Raw genomic sequence first — 13503 nt, 5'->3', positions numbered from 1 at the left:
GTCAGCGGGCAGTATCGTGTTAAAGTTACGCAAGAATACTTGTTTTGAGAAGCATTTTACATCGTTACGAAAGATTTCAGCAGTTTAGACATTTATGTCATAAAATTAAATGAATTACAATTTACTAAATGATTACTAATGTTTCTGAGATGTCACAAGAAATTAACTACAGCCTCTCCTTCTTAAAATCTAACCTTTATTTCTCATGTACATGCAAAAGAGTGATAATTCAATAGTTTCCTGTGCGGTACTTTAAAGTCTTGCATTAATTTCATTGTACAAGTGCCTCACTGTAACCTCGATGTTTGCTTTTTTGAAGGAAGGACGAGTCTAAATTAGTTTTTGTGGTAATTAGCATATGCCACAAATGCTGTCGATTGAGCTAAATTTGTATTGAACATGGAATATTCCTTTTATTTGCAAATAACTCTGTCAGGGTTAAATAGATAAGTCTCACAAACAATTTAAACATGAGGTTGTGGTCAGTGCTAGGTAGTATTGGATTACATGTAGTCTGGATTACATAAACAGATTACAAAAATCAATTACTTGTAATAAGATTAAGTAACATTTTAAAATGTGTGTAATCAGATTACAGTTACTTTAATAGATTACATGATTACATATTAATCAGGCAAATGCAGTAAATTGTTTATAATGTACTGATCCCTCTAATTCTTCTTAATATTTTACATTTTGTCATTCTAACATTCGGTACAGTAAGTCTTCAAGTGTTTTCAAAATTGGGGGGGGGGGGGTTGCTTTTGTACTTAGCTTCAAAATATACATGAATGCACTCTTGTGACAACTTTTGAGACACTGATTCACAAATATAACTGGTCTGATCTGTTACCACACATGGATGGCGTTTATAATGTTAAAATTGTTGGGGTAAGAACCTTTTATGTGCCTTTTTTATGTTTTTATCCCCTTTTCTCCCAATTTGGAATGCCCAATTCCCACTACTTAGTAGGTCCTCGTGGTGGCACGGTTACTCACCTCAATCCAGTTGACGGAGGACAAGTCTCAGTTACCTCCACGTCTGAGACCATCAATCCGCGTATCTTATCACATGGCTTGTTGTGCATGACACCGTGGAGACTCACAGCATGTGGAGGCTCACGCTATTCTCCATGATCCATGCACAATTTACAATGCACCCCATTGAGAGCGAGAACCACTAATCGCAACCACGAGGAGGTTACCCCATGTGACTCTACCCTCCCTAGCAACCGGGCCAATTTGTTTGCTTAGGAGACCTGGCTGGAGTCACTCAGCACGCCCTGGATTCGAACTCGCGACTCCAGGAGTGGTGGTCAGCGTCAATACTCGCTGAGCTACCCAGGCCCCCCTTTATGTGCCTTTTTTAATTTCACTCAGAAACAGACAATTAACTCATTCTCATATTATGATTATGAATTAAGTTTCCTTTAATGTATTAAAGCAACATTGTCAAAATGTTTTTGTCAAGCTTTTCCCACTCAAATGCATTTGACATCAAATAAACAATAATTAGGTCAGAAGTAAACCAAAAGTAATAAAAAAGCAGTCAGATTTGATTACTTTAATAATGTAATCCAATGGATTACATTACTGACTACAATATTAGTCCAGCACCCAGTGAATTAAAATTTCATTTTAAAGACTATTAAAAATAACCTATATTTAACAGACGTTTAAGCTAAATCTATTTTACACTTGGCAGTATATAGGCATGTCATTTATCAGATTTAATATTACAGCAAAAGCATAAATAATTAAAATGTCCACTTATAACATGGGTGAAACTTTGTAATGTTAACTGTTGTTAGGTAAACATGCCATGCTGAGAGTATGGACACTGATGGGGATCACCTTTCCCCAATATAAAATGTAAATAAATAAAAGTGGGCAACTAATATGGCTTTTATTTTTATTTTTTTATTAAAAGTTTATTGATTCCATATATATATATATATATATATATATATATATATATATATATATAAAAACAGAATATTTGGAATCATATTATATTATTACAACCCTTCCTCCCGAACATTAACCACCCCACCCCACCACCCAACACAAACAGATACCCCAGTGGTCAAATACAATTGACAAAGACACACAAACAAACAATAAAATAGAAGAAAATATTTAGAAATACATTTCAAAAAAGTATATGTGCAAAAACAAAAAGGCTACAACATACACATTTAAAACAACACGTCTCCCTCCACTGTCCCTCCCCGAGAGCCCTCCAAAAAGGCCAAATAGCTGCCCTACCTCCTTTTGAACATATCTATGTTGCCTAGCCTTCTATATGACAACTCTTCCCAAGCTTCCACCCTGCCCATCTCCTCGCACCACTCACGAAACAAGGGGGCTCCAGCTGACTTCCATCCTCTAAGGATAACCTGTCTGCCCACCATAACACCGGCCAGGATCCAATTCTTCATGTACTTATCTCCTACATCAATGACCGCCCCGTCACCTAAAATACAGAGCCTGGGGCAAAAGGAGGTCCGAGTACCCAATACGTCGGCCATAAAATTCTGGACCCTCAACCAGAATTCCTGTATCTTACGACACCCCCAAAAACATGGGTGGTGTCTCCATCTTCTAAATGGCATCGCCAGCAGGTGGGTGTGTCCTTAAGACCAAGTCTGTACAATTTAGAAGGGGTCCAATAAAATCTATGTAGAATCTTAAATTGCATAAGGCGCACCCTTGCATCTCTAGATGCAGACTTGACGTTTTTAAGAATCCTAGCCCACACTCCCTCCTCCAAAAATAAATTTAAATCTTCCTCCCATAATCTTTTGAGGGAATTTAAAGCTCCGTCCCCCAGACTCTGAATTAGCAGGGAGTAATACACTGATGCCTCATGATCTTTTCCAAAAGCAGTAATCAACACTCCCAGAGTATCTGCCGCACTAGGGGGTGCGTGCCACTCCCAAAAAAAGTGCAGAGTAGGTGCCGTAGCTGTAAATACTTATAAAATTGAGATCTAGGAATCCCAAAATTTTGAACCAAATTTTCAAAAGGTCTCAATACTCCACTCTCATATAAGTCACCGAGTGTATTAACCCCCCTCACAATCCAATCTGACCAACAAAAAGGGTACTTATTAATGCATAGTTTAGGGTTCTGCCATATGCTCGAGGCTATGTTTAAATAAATATCAGAATTAAACACTCTGGACACTTTTGTCCATATCGAGTGTAAATGCAAAATAATGGGGTGTGACTTAAATTTGATCGAAAGGCTATGCAGAGGCGAGATAGGGGCAAGAGCTTCCTTTTCGATACAAAACCAGGGAGGGGCTCTCTCAGGTGGAAGCGACCAATGAGCCAAATGTCTGAGACTGAATGCATCATCCCGAAAACAAAATCTTGGGTAGGCCTAACCCACCTTTGTCAATCGGCCTATGTAACTTATTGAAATGTAACCTTGCACGCTTACCATTCCAAATGAAGGACTTCGCTATGCTATCAAATTGCTTGAAATAAGAGAGGGGGACATCTATTGGGAGAGATTGTAACAGGTAGTCACAAATTTGTGAGGCAAAATTACATAACAGAAAATACTTTGTAAAATAAACCCCAGCACATAGGAAGAATAAACACAAAGGACATGTAGATTCATTCACAGAACTGTCTCAAAGGTGTGATCTTCCACAAAACAAATTCCAGCCAATATAAAACCATTCAGATTCCTCGGACAGACAAACGAATGTTCAGTGAGCTGGCTGTTATGAGTTCAATGGATGATGTAATCATTCCAATGTCCCGTAAAAAAAACTCAAAACAAACCACAGCCAGCAGGAGGAATAAGCATAAAGAATGAACAGATTAATCCACAGCTGTTCCAAAGGAGTGTTATTCAACAGAACAAGCTCCAGCCGCTAGGCGGAACCAATACAAAAGGAAACAAAACCGGCATCCCGGTTCCCCAGATGGTCGAGTCAATTCACTCGGAGTCCGCATAAACGTATATTCCATGACTTACACAGTCCGTCAACTTTATAAAAGACATCCTTTGTGTGAGCATGTAGATATTTTGCGGTCATCCGCAGTGTCCACCCCCAAACGGGCCTGGAACTTCAATGCAAAAGTAATCTTTCATTAATGCAAAAGTTTCTTTAAGGAAAGTGTTATTCACAAAACAATCTCCAGCCGCTCGGCGGAGCCAACGCAGTTTACTCACTCATTGATTCAATAAAAGACATTGCCTGATTGGGACATGTAAATACTTTGCGACCGACCCTCGTTTCTATTCTCAGTTTGGCCGAAACATCAGAGCAAATGAGATCTTTCGCCGATGCAAGAGTTTCTTAGATTCTTACGATCGCGTTTCTCTCGTCAAACTCGCAAAGTCCGGGAACAAGAAAATATTATGGTTCTTCCAAGAAAGCTTCCCTTTGCTCCTCGCCTGATGCATCTTTATCGGATAATCTCAGAAATCTGGCCAGAATCAATCGGGGCCTATCTCCCTCAGCAAATCTGTGAGCTCGCTCGATTTCCAGCTTGTGGCCTGTTATGTCGAGCAGACTCGGGAAAAACTCATCTAGGAATTTCACCATATCTCTGCCCTCCTCATGCTCAGAAATTCCAACAATTCGAACGTTATTCCTGCGGCTTTTATTCTCAAGATCTTCAAGCTTTTCAAGGAGATGTTCCAAATCAACTTTGGTCGTGGGCGGATTAGCGGTTAATTCCCTTTCCGAAGATTCCAGACAATCGATTAGTCTCTCAACATCAGTCACTCCTGTAACTAACTCAGACACTTTTATTTCCATCGCTGTAATCGATCGGCGTATTACAGCGAGATCCTCCAAGTCAGCAAGAATTTTCGTCAACATCACCGACATGTTGGACAACTGACGCTGGATCACCTCTCCCGCTGCGCCATCCAAATCGAGTCCCCGGTCTGTAGGCCTGTCGGGGCTTTCATCCTGAACACGTAAGTGTCTTTTAATGTCTCCAGAGCCCCAGGATTTTGACTTCTTTGCCATAGTTTGCATCAAAGAGCAAATGTGTAACTGGGTGTATCAAATTTCACCAGAATATAACATGAAAATAATTACAAATTTAGCAAAGTGCGCAGAGCTCGTCACTCACACGTCTGCTTCTTGCATGGCGTCACGTGACCTCATCACTAATATGGCCGATTCTAAACTTTTACATCTGGTACATCCTTACATCCTTCAGAGGAATACTGAGAAGACTAAGAAGATAATCAGCACAAAGGAAAACCTACTATACAGCATGTCTCTAGATGACCTAGAATGTGTTTTTCATTGTTTGCTAGTTCAGAGGTCCATTGTTCTTTCACTGGAAAGGATAATTGCCTCCAAATATACAGGAGGTACTGGGGTCACTGCTTCAGAAAATTGCTTCCTTTAAAGAACCTCAGCCATTTGATTATGAGTTTGAAAGGTAATTCTAGCAGAGGGGAATCCCCTAATTAGTTATCAAGATTACAAAAGACAAAGCCTGAAGAGATCCTTTGTGTTAGCAATGTGTTCTTGTTCTACTGTTAGCGAGCCCTGCAACAATATGCATGCTCTTTTGATATTCTTCATGTCCTTGTTATATCATCATTCAGCTTTAACTATATTGTCCCCAAAGGGTAATTACTTACGATACAGTGGTAGAAAACATAACATACAATACAATGCTTGGTAGAAGACATAGTAATATATAAATAAAAACAAAAACATACCACCTGACATACTACTACCTGATATCTCTTGCCAATGACCACAAATGACAGTTTTATCAAAAACTTAAGACAATTCCAATGGACTTAAGAAAAACAAATGTTTTAGTATTCCAATTTGAAGAGCATCTTCTCAATAAGTTATAGTGTAAATCTATGTAGAAATAAGTTTGGTACAATGTCAGTTTGGTGCAAATGTTTTCAAAATATGCATGGGGTTTTTTTTCTTTCAAATTCATCTGCTTTCTATTTTATATTATTATTATTATTGATCAAAATAATATGCAAGCTCCTCCCCAAAAGGAGGCTATGCAAATGTACTCACAATAAGAAATGAATAGTTTGTAATTATTCAAATGAGGCTCATATAGCGTCAGTGATGGTTGGAGAGCACAAGTGAGTAGATCAGTTCTCATCTTTGCAGTCATCATGGTGTCCTGCATCACAGACTGCATCGAAAAGCCCATCCGGATGTGTTTGGAAAATATCGGTAAATTCGTTGGACTTCATCCGTGGTGGTTCGTCACTCTGCCGCTGGCGGTGTCCGCAGGTCTCGGAGGAGGATTTTTATTTTTGCACGACCTGAAGTCCAATGACATAGTGGAGCAGTTCACACCGAAAAACGGACGCGCCAAAGTGGAGAGACGTTTCTTTCAAGAAACTTTCCCCCAGATTGACACACAATTTTCAGTTCTACGATTGAACACTGATGGAGTCTTTGCATCTTTGATATTTTCCTGTCAGACAAACGTACTGAGTGTTGGAGCATTAGATGAGATACTGCGCATAGATGGAGAAGTCAGAGGAATCACCGCAAATCATAGCGCAAAGCAGTTTGGATACTCGGATATTTGCGCTACGGTGAATGGAACATGTTATCCCAACGTATTGCTTGATGTCTTAAATTACAATGCGAGCAACATTCAATTGGTCAACATAACGTTCCCTTTGTATTGTCAGTCAGAATCCAACTGTATCCACTTTGGAAATGACATTAGTGAGGTGGAGGTAGATGACAATGGAGTTGTTGAAAGTGCAAAGGCAATGCGACTTTTCTTTTATTTGCAAGAGAACAACAATACAGGAGACATTTGGCTTCAGGAGTTTGTTAACTTGCTCTCTAATATTACAAGCTCCCTCACAGAAGTAAGTAGGATCCAAATGTTTTTGTTACTAAATATTAGGCACAACTCATTAGTTTCTAAATAAATTTGGAATGAATGGGCTATTATTAACCTCATGCATGCTGTAATGTTATTTAATGATTCTCACATTTACATGACTGTTGGTAATTAAAAGGTATTAAGGATAATTTGGCTTTTGTTCTCAGGTATCCTATTTCACCTCTATGTCAAGGCAACAGGAATTTGAGAAGAGTACCACATCTGTCACTCAGCTTTTTGCAATCACCTATTTCCTTGCCATCTCATTTTCAATAATTTCTTGCATGAGGTTTGTACTTTAGAATAAAAAGCATTGAGAGGAGTATTATAAAGTTGGAGGAAAAAAAAAAAAAAAAAGATTTATTCTGTGATTGCATATCTGATATTTGTTTCCTTCACCCAACAGGCTTGACAATGTGAGGAATAAAGTGTGGCTGGCTTCTTTAGGGGTATTTGCCACTGCACAAGCAGTGATGTCCAGCTTTGGGTTGCTATTACTCATGAACGTGCCATTTGTTATTACTGTGGCATCCTCTCCATTCCTTATTTTAGGTAAGATACTATATCTACTCTAAAATGTTAATTAAGTCCTCTTTGAGAAACTTAACTGAGCCCCATTTGTGTTACCAAGACTTCCTGCTGATATAATTAACAGGATACTGACCTTGGTCACATTATTTGATAGATTTAAACAGATTTTATTAGGAGTGTCGTCAAGTCTTTTTTAGCAGATGGTTGAAACGGATCAAGATGTCTTAATTAAACATTATTTGAAATCTCAAGTTTTGGGCTCATAACTCAAATATCTATGTTCCTTGAACTTATTCATCTTAAAAATCTATAGTCTTAAGATTTTAATTTTAATAACTCAAACGACTGAGTTAAAAAAAAAAAAATGAGGCTATGCGGAATACCTATAATCCCTTGCGCTTGAATTGTTTAATTATTTTTCCTGTCAAAGGGAACATATGGGGGCATTTAAAAATTTATTAAGAATTCAAAGAGGTTTTAGCTGTGTGTAGTATTTGTTGCAAATAGTTGTTTTGTGTGATGGCACCATTAGGGTAATCTGTGTGTCTCCTTTGGTCAAGTCCCCTGTTAACTCTATTTCAGCTCACCTTGTGCATGCGCAACTGAAGTACAGGTATATATGCATTTCAGTGGAGAATTAAGTTTATATAATGATTTACCTAGAAACTGTTAAAATCATTCGAATTTGAGCTGTTCATCTAAATTTGTTAACTAAAATTATTAAGTAGAAACAACAATATTTAAATAACAAATCTGAGTTAAGGTAACTAGATGTAAGTAGACTTAACTTAAAAGTTAAGTTCATTCTATATGAACACCAAGTTAACTTAATCATACAAGTTTTGGAGATGCCAATACTCAATTCAACTGAGGGAATGATTTAATCAAATTGAGTAAAGTCAACTTATTAAGGTTTTAAGTGTGGGATAAAATTAAAGTTATGTGTTTTTTACTGAATATTTTTCTTGGCACAAAGTACAAACATACTGAAATAATGTAGCACTTTTGGGTTATACACTGCCTGGCCAAAAAAAAAAAAAAAAAAAAAAAGTTGCCATTTGAATTTAAATAATGGTTATGACCTGGGGTTGCTTCAATTGGTCAAGTTTAGGCTCAGCAACGTTGTGCTGCAATAAAATGAAGTCAGCTGACTACCTGAATGTACTGGATGACCGGGTTATCCCATCATTGGATTTTTTCTTCCCTGACTGCACAGGCTTATTCCAGGATGTAAATGCCAAGATTTCTTGGGTTGAAATTGTGAAAGAGTGGTTCAGTGAGCATGAGGAATCCTTTTCACACATGAATTGCCACATAACATTGCTGAGCCAAGACTTGACCAAATGAAGCAACCCCAGATCATAACCATTATTTAAATCCAAATGGTGAAATTTTTTTGGGCCAGACAGTAAAACACATATTTTCATACCGAGATGGCTACTAATCTGAATATTGGGGAGGAAGTGTCACTTTTGGTGGTCAACTAATGTCTATGGCTGTTACAGCCCTAGTGCTTTGAGCCTGTGTTGGGATAATATGATTTCTTAAACTTCAGCAGTACTGATAATGTTAAGAAAAATAATACTAAATGATTAAAAAAACAAAATCCCAACAGTCCTGATGGACACAAATGTTTCCCGAGAATGACGTACAGTTGAGGTCAGACGTTTACATACACTTAGGTTCATTAAAACTCATTTTTTAACCACTCCACAGATTTTATATTAACAAACTATAGTTTTGGCAAGTCGTTTAGGACATCTACTTTGTGCATTACACGAGTAATTTTTCCAACAATTGTTTACAGACAGATTGTTTCACTTTTAATTGACTATATCACATTTTCAGTGGGTCAGAAGTTTACATACACTAAGTTAACTGTGCCTTTAAGTAGCTTGTAAATTTCCAGAAAATGATGTCAAACCTTTAGACAATTAGCTTCTGATAGGAGGGGTACTGAATTGGAGGTGTACCTGTGGATGTATTTTAAGGCCTACCTTCAAACTCGGTGCCCCTTTGCTTGACGTCATGGGGAAATCAAAAGAAATCAGCCAAGAACTCAGAAAAAAATTGTGGGCCTCCTCAAGTCTGGTTCATCCTTGGGAACAATTTCAAAGCGTCCGAAGGTATCACGTTCATCTGTACAAACAATAGTGCGCAAGTATAAACACCATGGGGCCAGGCAGCCATCATCCTGCTCAGGAAGGAGACATCTTGCTCTGTCTCCTAGAGATGAACATAGTTTGGTGTGAAAAATGCAAATCAATCCAAGAACAACAGCAGAGGACCTTGTGAAGATGCTGGAGGATCAGGAAGACAAGTATCTATATCGGCATAGCCTGAAAGCCTGCTCAGCAAGAAGAATTTACTGCTCCAAAATCACCATAAAAAAGCCAGACTACAGTTTGCAAGTGCACATGGGGACAAAGATCTTTTTGGAGAAATGTCCTCTGGTCTGATGAAACAAAAATGTTACTGTTTGGCCATAATTACCATCAATATATTTGGAGGAAAAAGAGTGAGGCTTGCAAGCCGAAGAATACCATCCCAACCGTGAACCATGGGGGTTGTAGCATCATGTTGTGGGGGTGCTTTGCTGCAGGACGGACTGGTGCACTTCACAAAATCGATGGCATCATGAGGAAGGAAAATTATGTGGATATATTGAAGCAACATCTCAAAACATCAGCCAGGAAGTTAAAGCTCAGTCGCAAATGGGTCTTGCAAATGGACAATGACCCCAAGCAAAATGGCTTAAGGACAACAAAGTCAAGGTATTGGAGTGGCCATCACAAAGCCTTGCCATGGCAAAATGGCTTAAGGACAACAAAGTCAAGATATTGGAGTGGACATCACAAAGCTCTGACCTCAATCCAATAGACAATTTGTGGGCAGAATTGAAAAAGCATGTGCAAGCAAGGAGGCCTACAAACCTGACTCAGTTACTCCAGTTTTGTCTGGAGGAATGGGCCAAAATTCCAGCAGCTTGTGCTTGTGGAAGGCTACCCACAACGTATGACCCAATTTAAACCATTTAAAGGCAATACTACAAAATACTAACAAAGTGTATGTAAACTTCTGACCCACTGGGAATGTGATGAAATAAAAGCTGAAAGAAATAATTCTCTTAACTATTATTCTTACATTTCACATTCTTAAAATAGTGATCCTAACTGACCTAAGACAGGGAATGTTTTCTATGATTAAATGTCAGGAACTGTGAAAAACTGAGTTTAAATGTATTTGTCTAAGGTGTATGTAAACTTCTGACTTCAACTGTAATAGAGCGCAACAGTGCCCATCCACTTTTTCAGCTGTCTTGGTTCAGGAAGTGTTTTTCCCTTTCATTTTTTTCCATAGGGATTTCATAAAACCCTTCATAAAAGCATCCTAAGCCATGAACCAAGTCAGCTAGCTCGAAGATGAATCACATGATTGCAGGCTTTGATTTGAAACAAAGTATTTGAAATTCAGACTAAAAGACGAAGGTACGAGACTGTGTACCTAATGTCTTTAATAAGGGAATAATCCCATGAAGCATTGTGAATAATGTAATTGAATTAAAACTGATGGGAAGACATAAAAATGTTGATTTAAAGTTGTTGATTATATGTATAGAAACAATATATTTTAATTTTATGGCAAATATTCAGATATATACAAATATATAAGTAGATTGAAGGTGTAGAGAGACTCAATTGCGTCATTCACAGTGTGTAATGAAGTGGGCGGTCCGCACCGATTCTCTGATTGGTGGATCTTTTCTCTTCAGGATCATGGGTAGTGTAGTTCTTCAACAGGAATTCTACTTTTAAACATTTTTATATATATATATATATATATATATATATATAAAAATCATTTTTTTGAAGTTGATATAATGTGGACAGATGGCTTGAACAGAAGTATATACTGTACCATCAATTAACAACCTCTGAGCTCAGAGCAGGTCTGTCTTTAAAGTTAGTGATAAAAATCACTTAATCTATGGAGAAAATAAAAGTGGAATTTTACTTCAGGAACCTGACTGTTGCACTCTATTTAGTTTGGTCTTTTGTACTGACTTGCCCCCTACAGAACTACTCCAAGAAATGAAAAATCTGAATCTTCTTTTTCAGGGATTGGCATTGATGACATGTTTATCATGATCTCCAGCTGGCAACGGACTAATGTTCAAGACACAGTGCCAGATCGCATGGCCGAAACCTACAGGGAGGCAGCTATTTCCATCACCATCACCACCCTGACGGACGTGCTAGCCTTCTACCTCAGCTACAGCAACCCCTTTGGCTCTGTACAGTCTTTCTGTCTCTATGCTGGCACAGCCGTTTTCTTCTGCTATCTCTATAACATCACTTTCTTTGGAGCATGTCTGGCTCTAAATGGTAGAAGGGAGGGGGAAAACAGACACTGGTTGACTTGCATGAAAGTCCCGGAGGATTGTCCACCAGGACAGTCTAAAGGGTACGCCGTCTGCTGTGTTGGAGGAGCTTACAATCATAACACAGGGACTGAGAAAGAGCTCCCGATGACGCTGTTCTTCAGGAAGTACTATGGACCATTTGTGACAAGAGTTTGGACTAAAGCTTTAATATTTTTTATATACCTCATATACATTGCGATTAGTGTTTATGGGTGCCTGAAACTAAAGGAGGGCATTAATCTCAAGAACCTTGCACTTGATGAGTCATACATTGTCCAATACTATGAGGCTGAAAAGACATACTTTGATTATTATGGTCCAAATGTAATGGTAGCAGTGAACAGCACATTTCCGTATTGGGAGGAAAGTGAACGCAATCAACTTGAGTCTTGTATCATACAGTTTCAAGAGCTGGATTTTGTCAAGAACTTGTCAATATCTTGGCTTCATTCTTTCGAAAAGTATGCAGTGGAAAATCATAATGAAATCAGCTCAGAGACTGCATTTAAAACTAATTTGTATCCATTTCTGGACCACAATCCAATGCTCAGACAAGATGTCAAGATAACCAATAATGACATAACCGCTTCACGTCTGTTTCTTCAGACATTTACTATCTCCTCTGAGAAGATCATGCTGAATTCATTACGAAAGACAGCAGAGAACTGCCCGTATCCACTGTTGGTCTACCATCCAGCATTCATATACTACGATCAATATACTGTGATTGGACATATCACTGTTCAGACCATGAGTGTTGCAACCGCAGTAATGCTGGTCATTGCTCTTGTGTTAATTCCCAATCCTCTTTGTGCCTTGTGGGTGGCTTTTGCCATCGCTTCAGTCATTTTGGGAGTTACCGGCTTCATGGCACTGCTAAACATTAACCTTGATTCCATCTCCATGATAAACCTGGTCATTTGCATTGGCTTCTCCGTGGATTTCTCTGCTCATATCTCTTACACGTTTGTATCCAGTGCCAAGTCTGATGCGAACGAGAGAGTAGTGGAGGCGCTGACACACCTGGGCTATCCCATACTTCAAGGAGCCTTGTCTACAATCGTGGGTGTGGTGGTGCTTTCAGCTTCAACAAGCTACATATTCAGAACACTCTTCACCATCGTTTTTCTGGTCATTACGTTTGGACTACTTCATGGCATTGCTTTTCTTCCAGTTTTTCTCACTTTCTTTGGATTTTGCCATAAGTTGTCGCAGCACTGAATTCAAATATCAAATTTGTGTTCTTTCTGAAATACATGTACTCTACAGTTCAATTATTCTTTTTAAAACTAAACATTTTACTTGATATAAAAAAAAAAAATAAACATTAAGAGATTAAGGGGTAAGCCAATTATATAAAGTGGCTTAAAAAGTAGTCACACTTAAAAATGCATGAATTTCATTGCATCAGAAACAACATATCAAACCCAAGTGGCATCTACAAACAAATTATGCTAGGCTTTTTTTCAAAACAAAATTCACTTTTCTAAACCACATCCACACTATTCCGTCTTAGTTTGAAAACCCTGTTTTCTGTTTCCTAATGTCACTGTTTTTCAAAGTAAATGGTAATGGAGAGTGTTTTAAAAAATTCTAGTGTACATGAGACCCTATCCAACTGGTCCCAGTGTCATTTTTACTTGCACTCAAGTTTGAACAGGTGCCCTAGCAAAGTTCACA

General features: G+C 38.3%; 1 protein-coding gene across 1 annotated transcript; it reads left to right on the top strand.

Moving 5' to 3' along the window:
* Positions 1–6135: 6135 nt before the first annotated feature.
* LOC127441477 (patched domain-containing protein 3-like) lies at positions 6136–13044 on the top strand. Its single transcript, XM_051698971.1, has 4 exons — positions 6136–6852; positions 7037–7158; positions 7276–7421; positions 11519–13044. The coding sequence occupies exons 1-4, from the start codon at positions 6136–6138 to the stop codon at positions 13042–13044; spliced, it is 2511 nt and encodes an 836-aa protein (XP_051554931.1).
* Positions 13045–13503: the final 459 nt, after the last annotated feature.

This window comes from Myxocyprinus asiaticus, chromosome 5, assembly GCF_019703515.2.
Source record: "Myxocyprinus asiaticus isolate MX2 ecotype Aquarium Trade chromosome 5, UBuf_Myxa_2, whole genome shotgun sequence".
Classification (NCBI taxonomy): Eukaryota; Metazoa; Chordata; class Actinopteri; order Cypriniformes; family Catostomidae; genus Myxocyprinus; species Myxocyprinus asiaticus.
This window is presented reverse-complemented; position numbering and strand designations above follow the sequence as displayed.

Coding starts and splice junctions, on each gene's coding strand:
- LOC127441477 (XM_051698971.1), top strand. CDS start 6,136: ATGGTGTCCTGCATCACAGACTGCATCGAAAAGCCCATCCGGATGTGT. Junction 6,853..7,036: donor TTACAAGCTCCCTCACAGAA/GTAAGTAGGATC, acceptor TTTTGTTCTCAG/GTATCCTATTTCACCTCTAT. Junction 7,422..11,518: donor CTCTCCATTCCTTATTTTAG/GTAAGATACTAT, acceptor CTTCTTTTTCAG/GGATTGGCATTGATGACATG.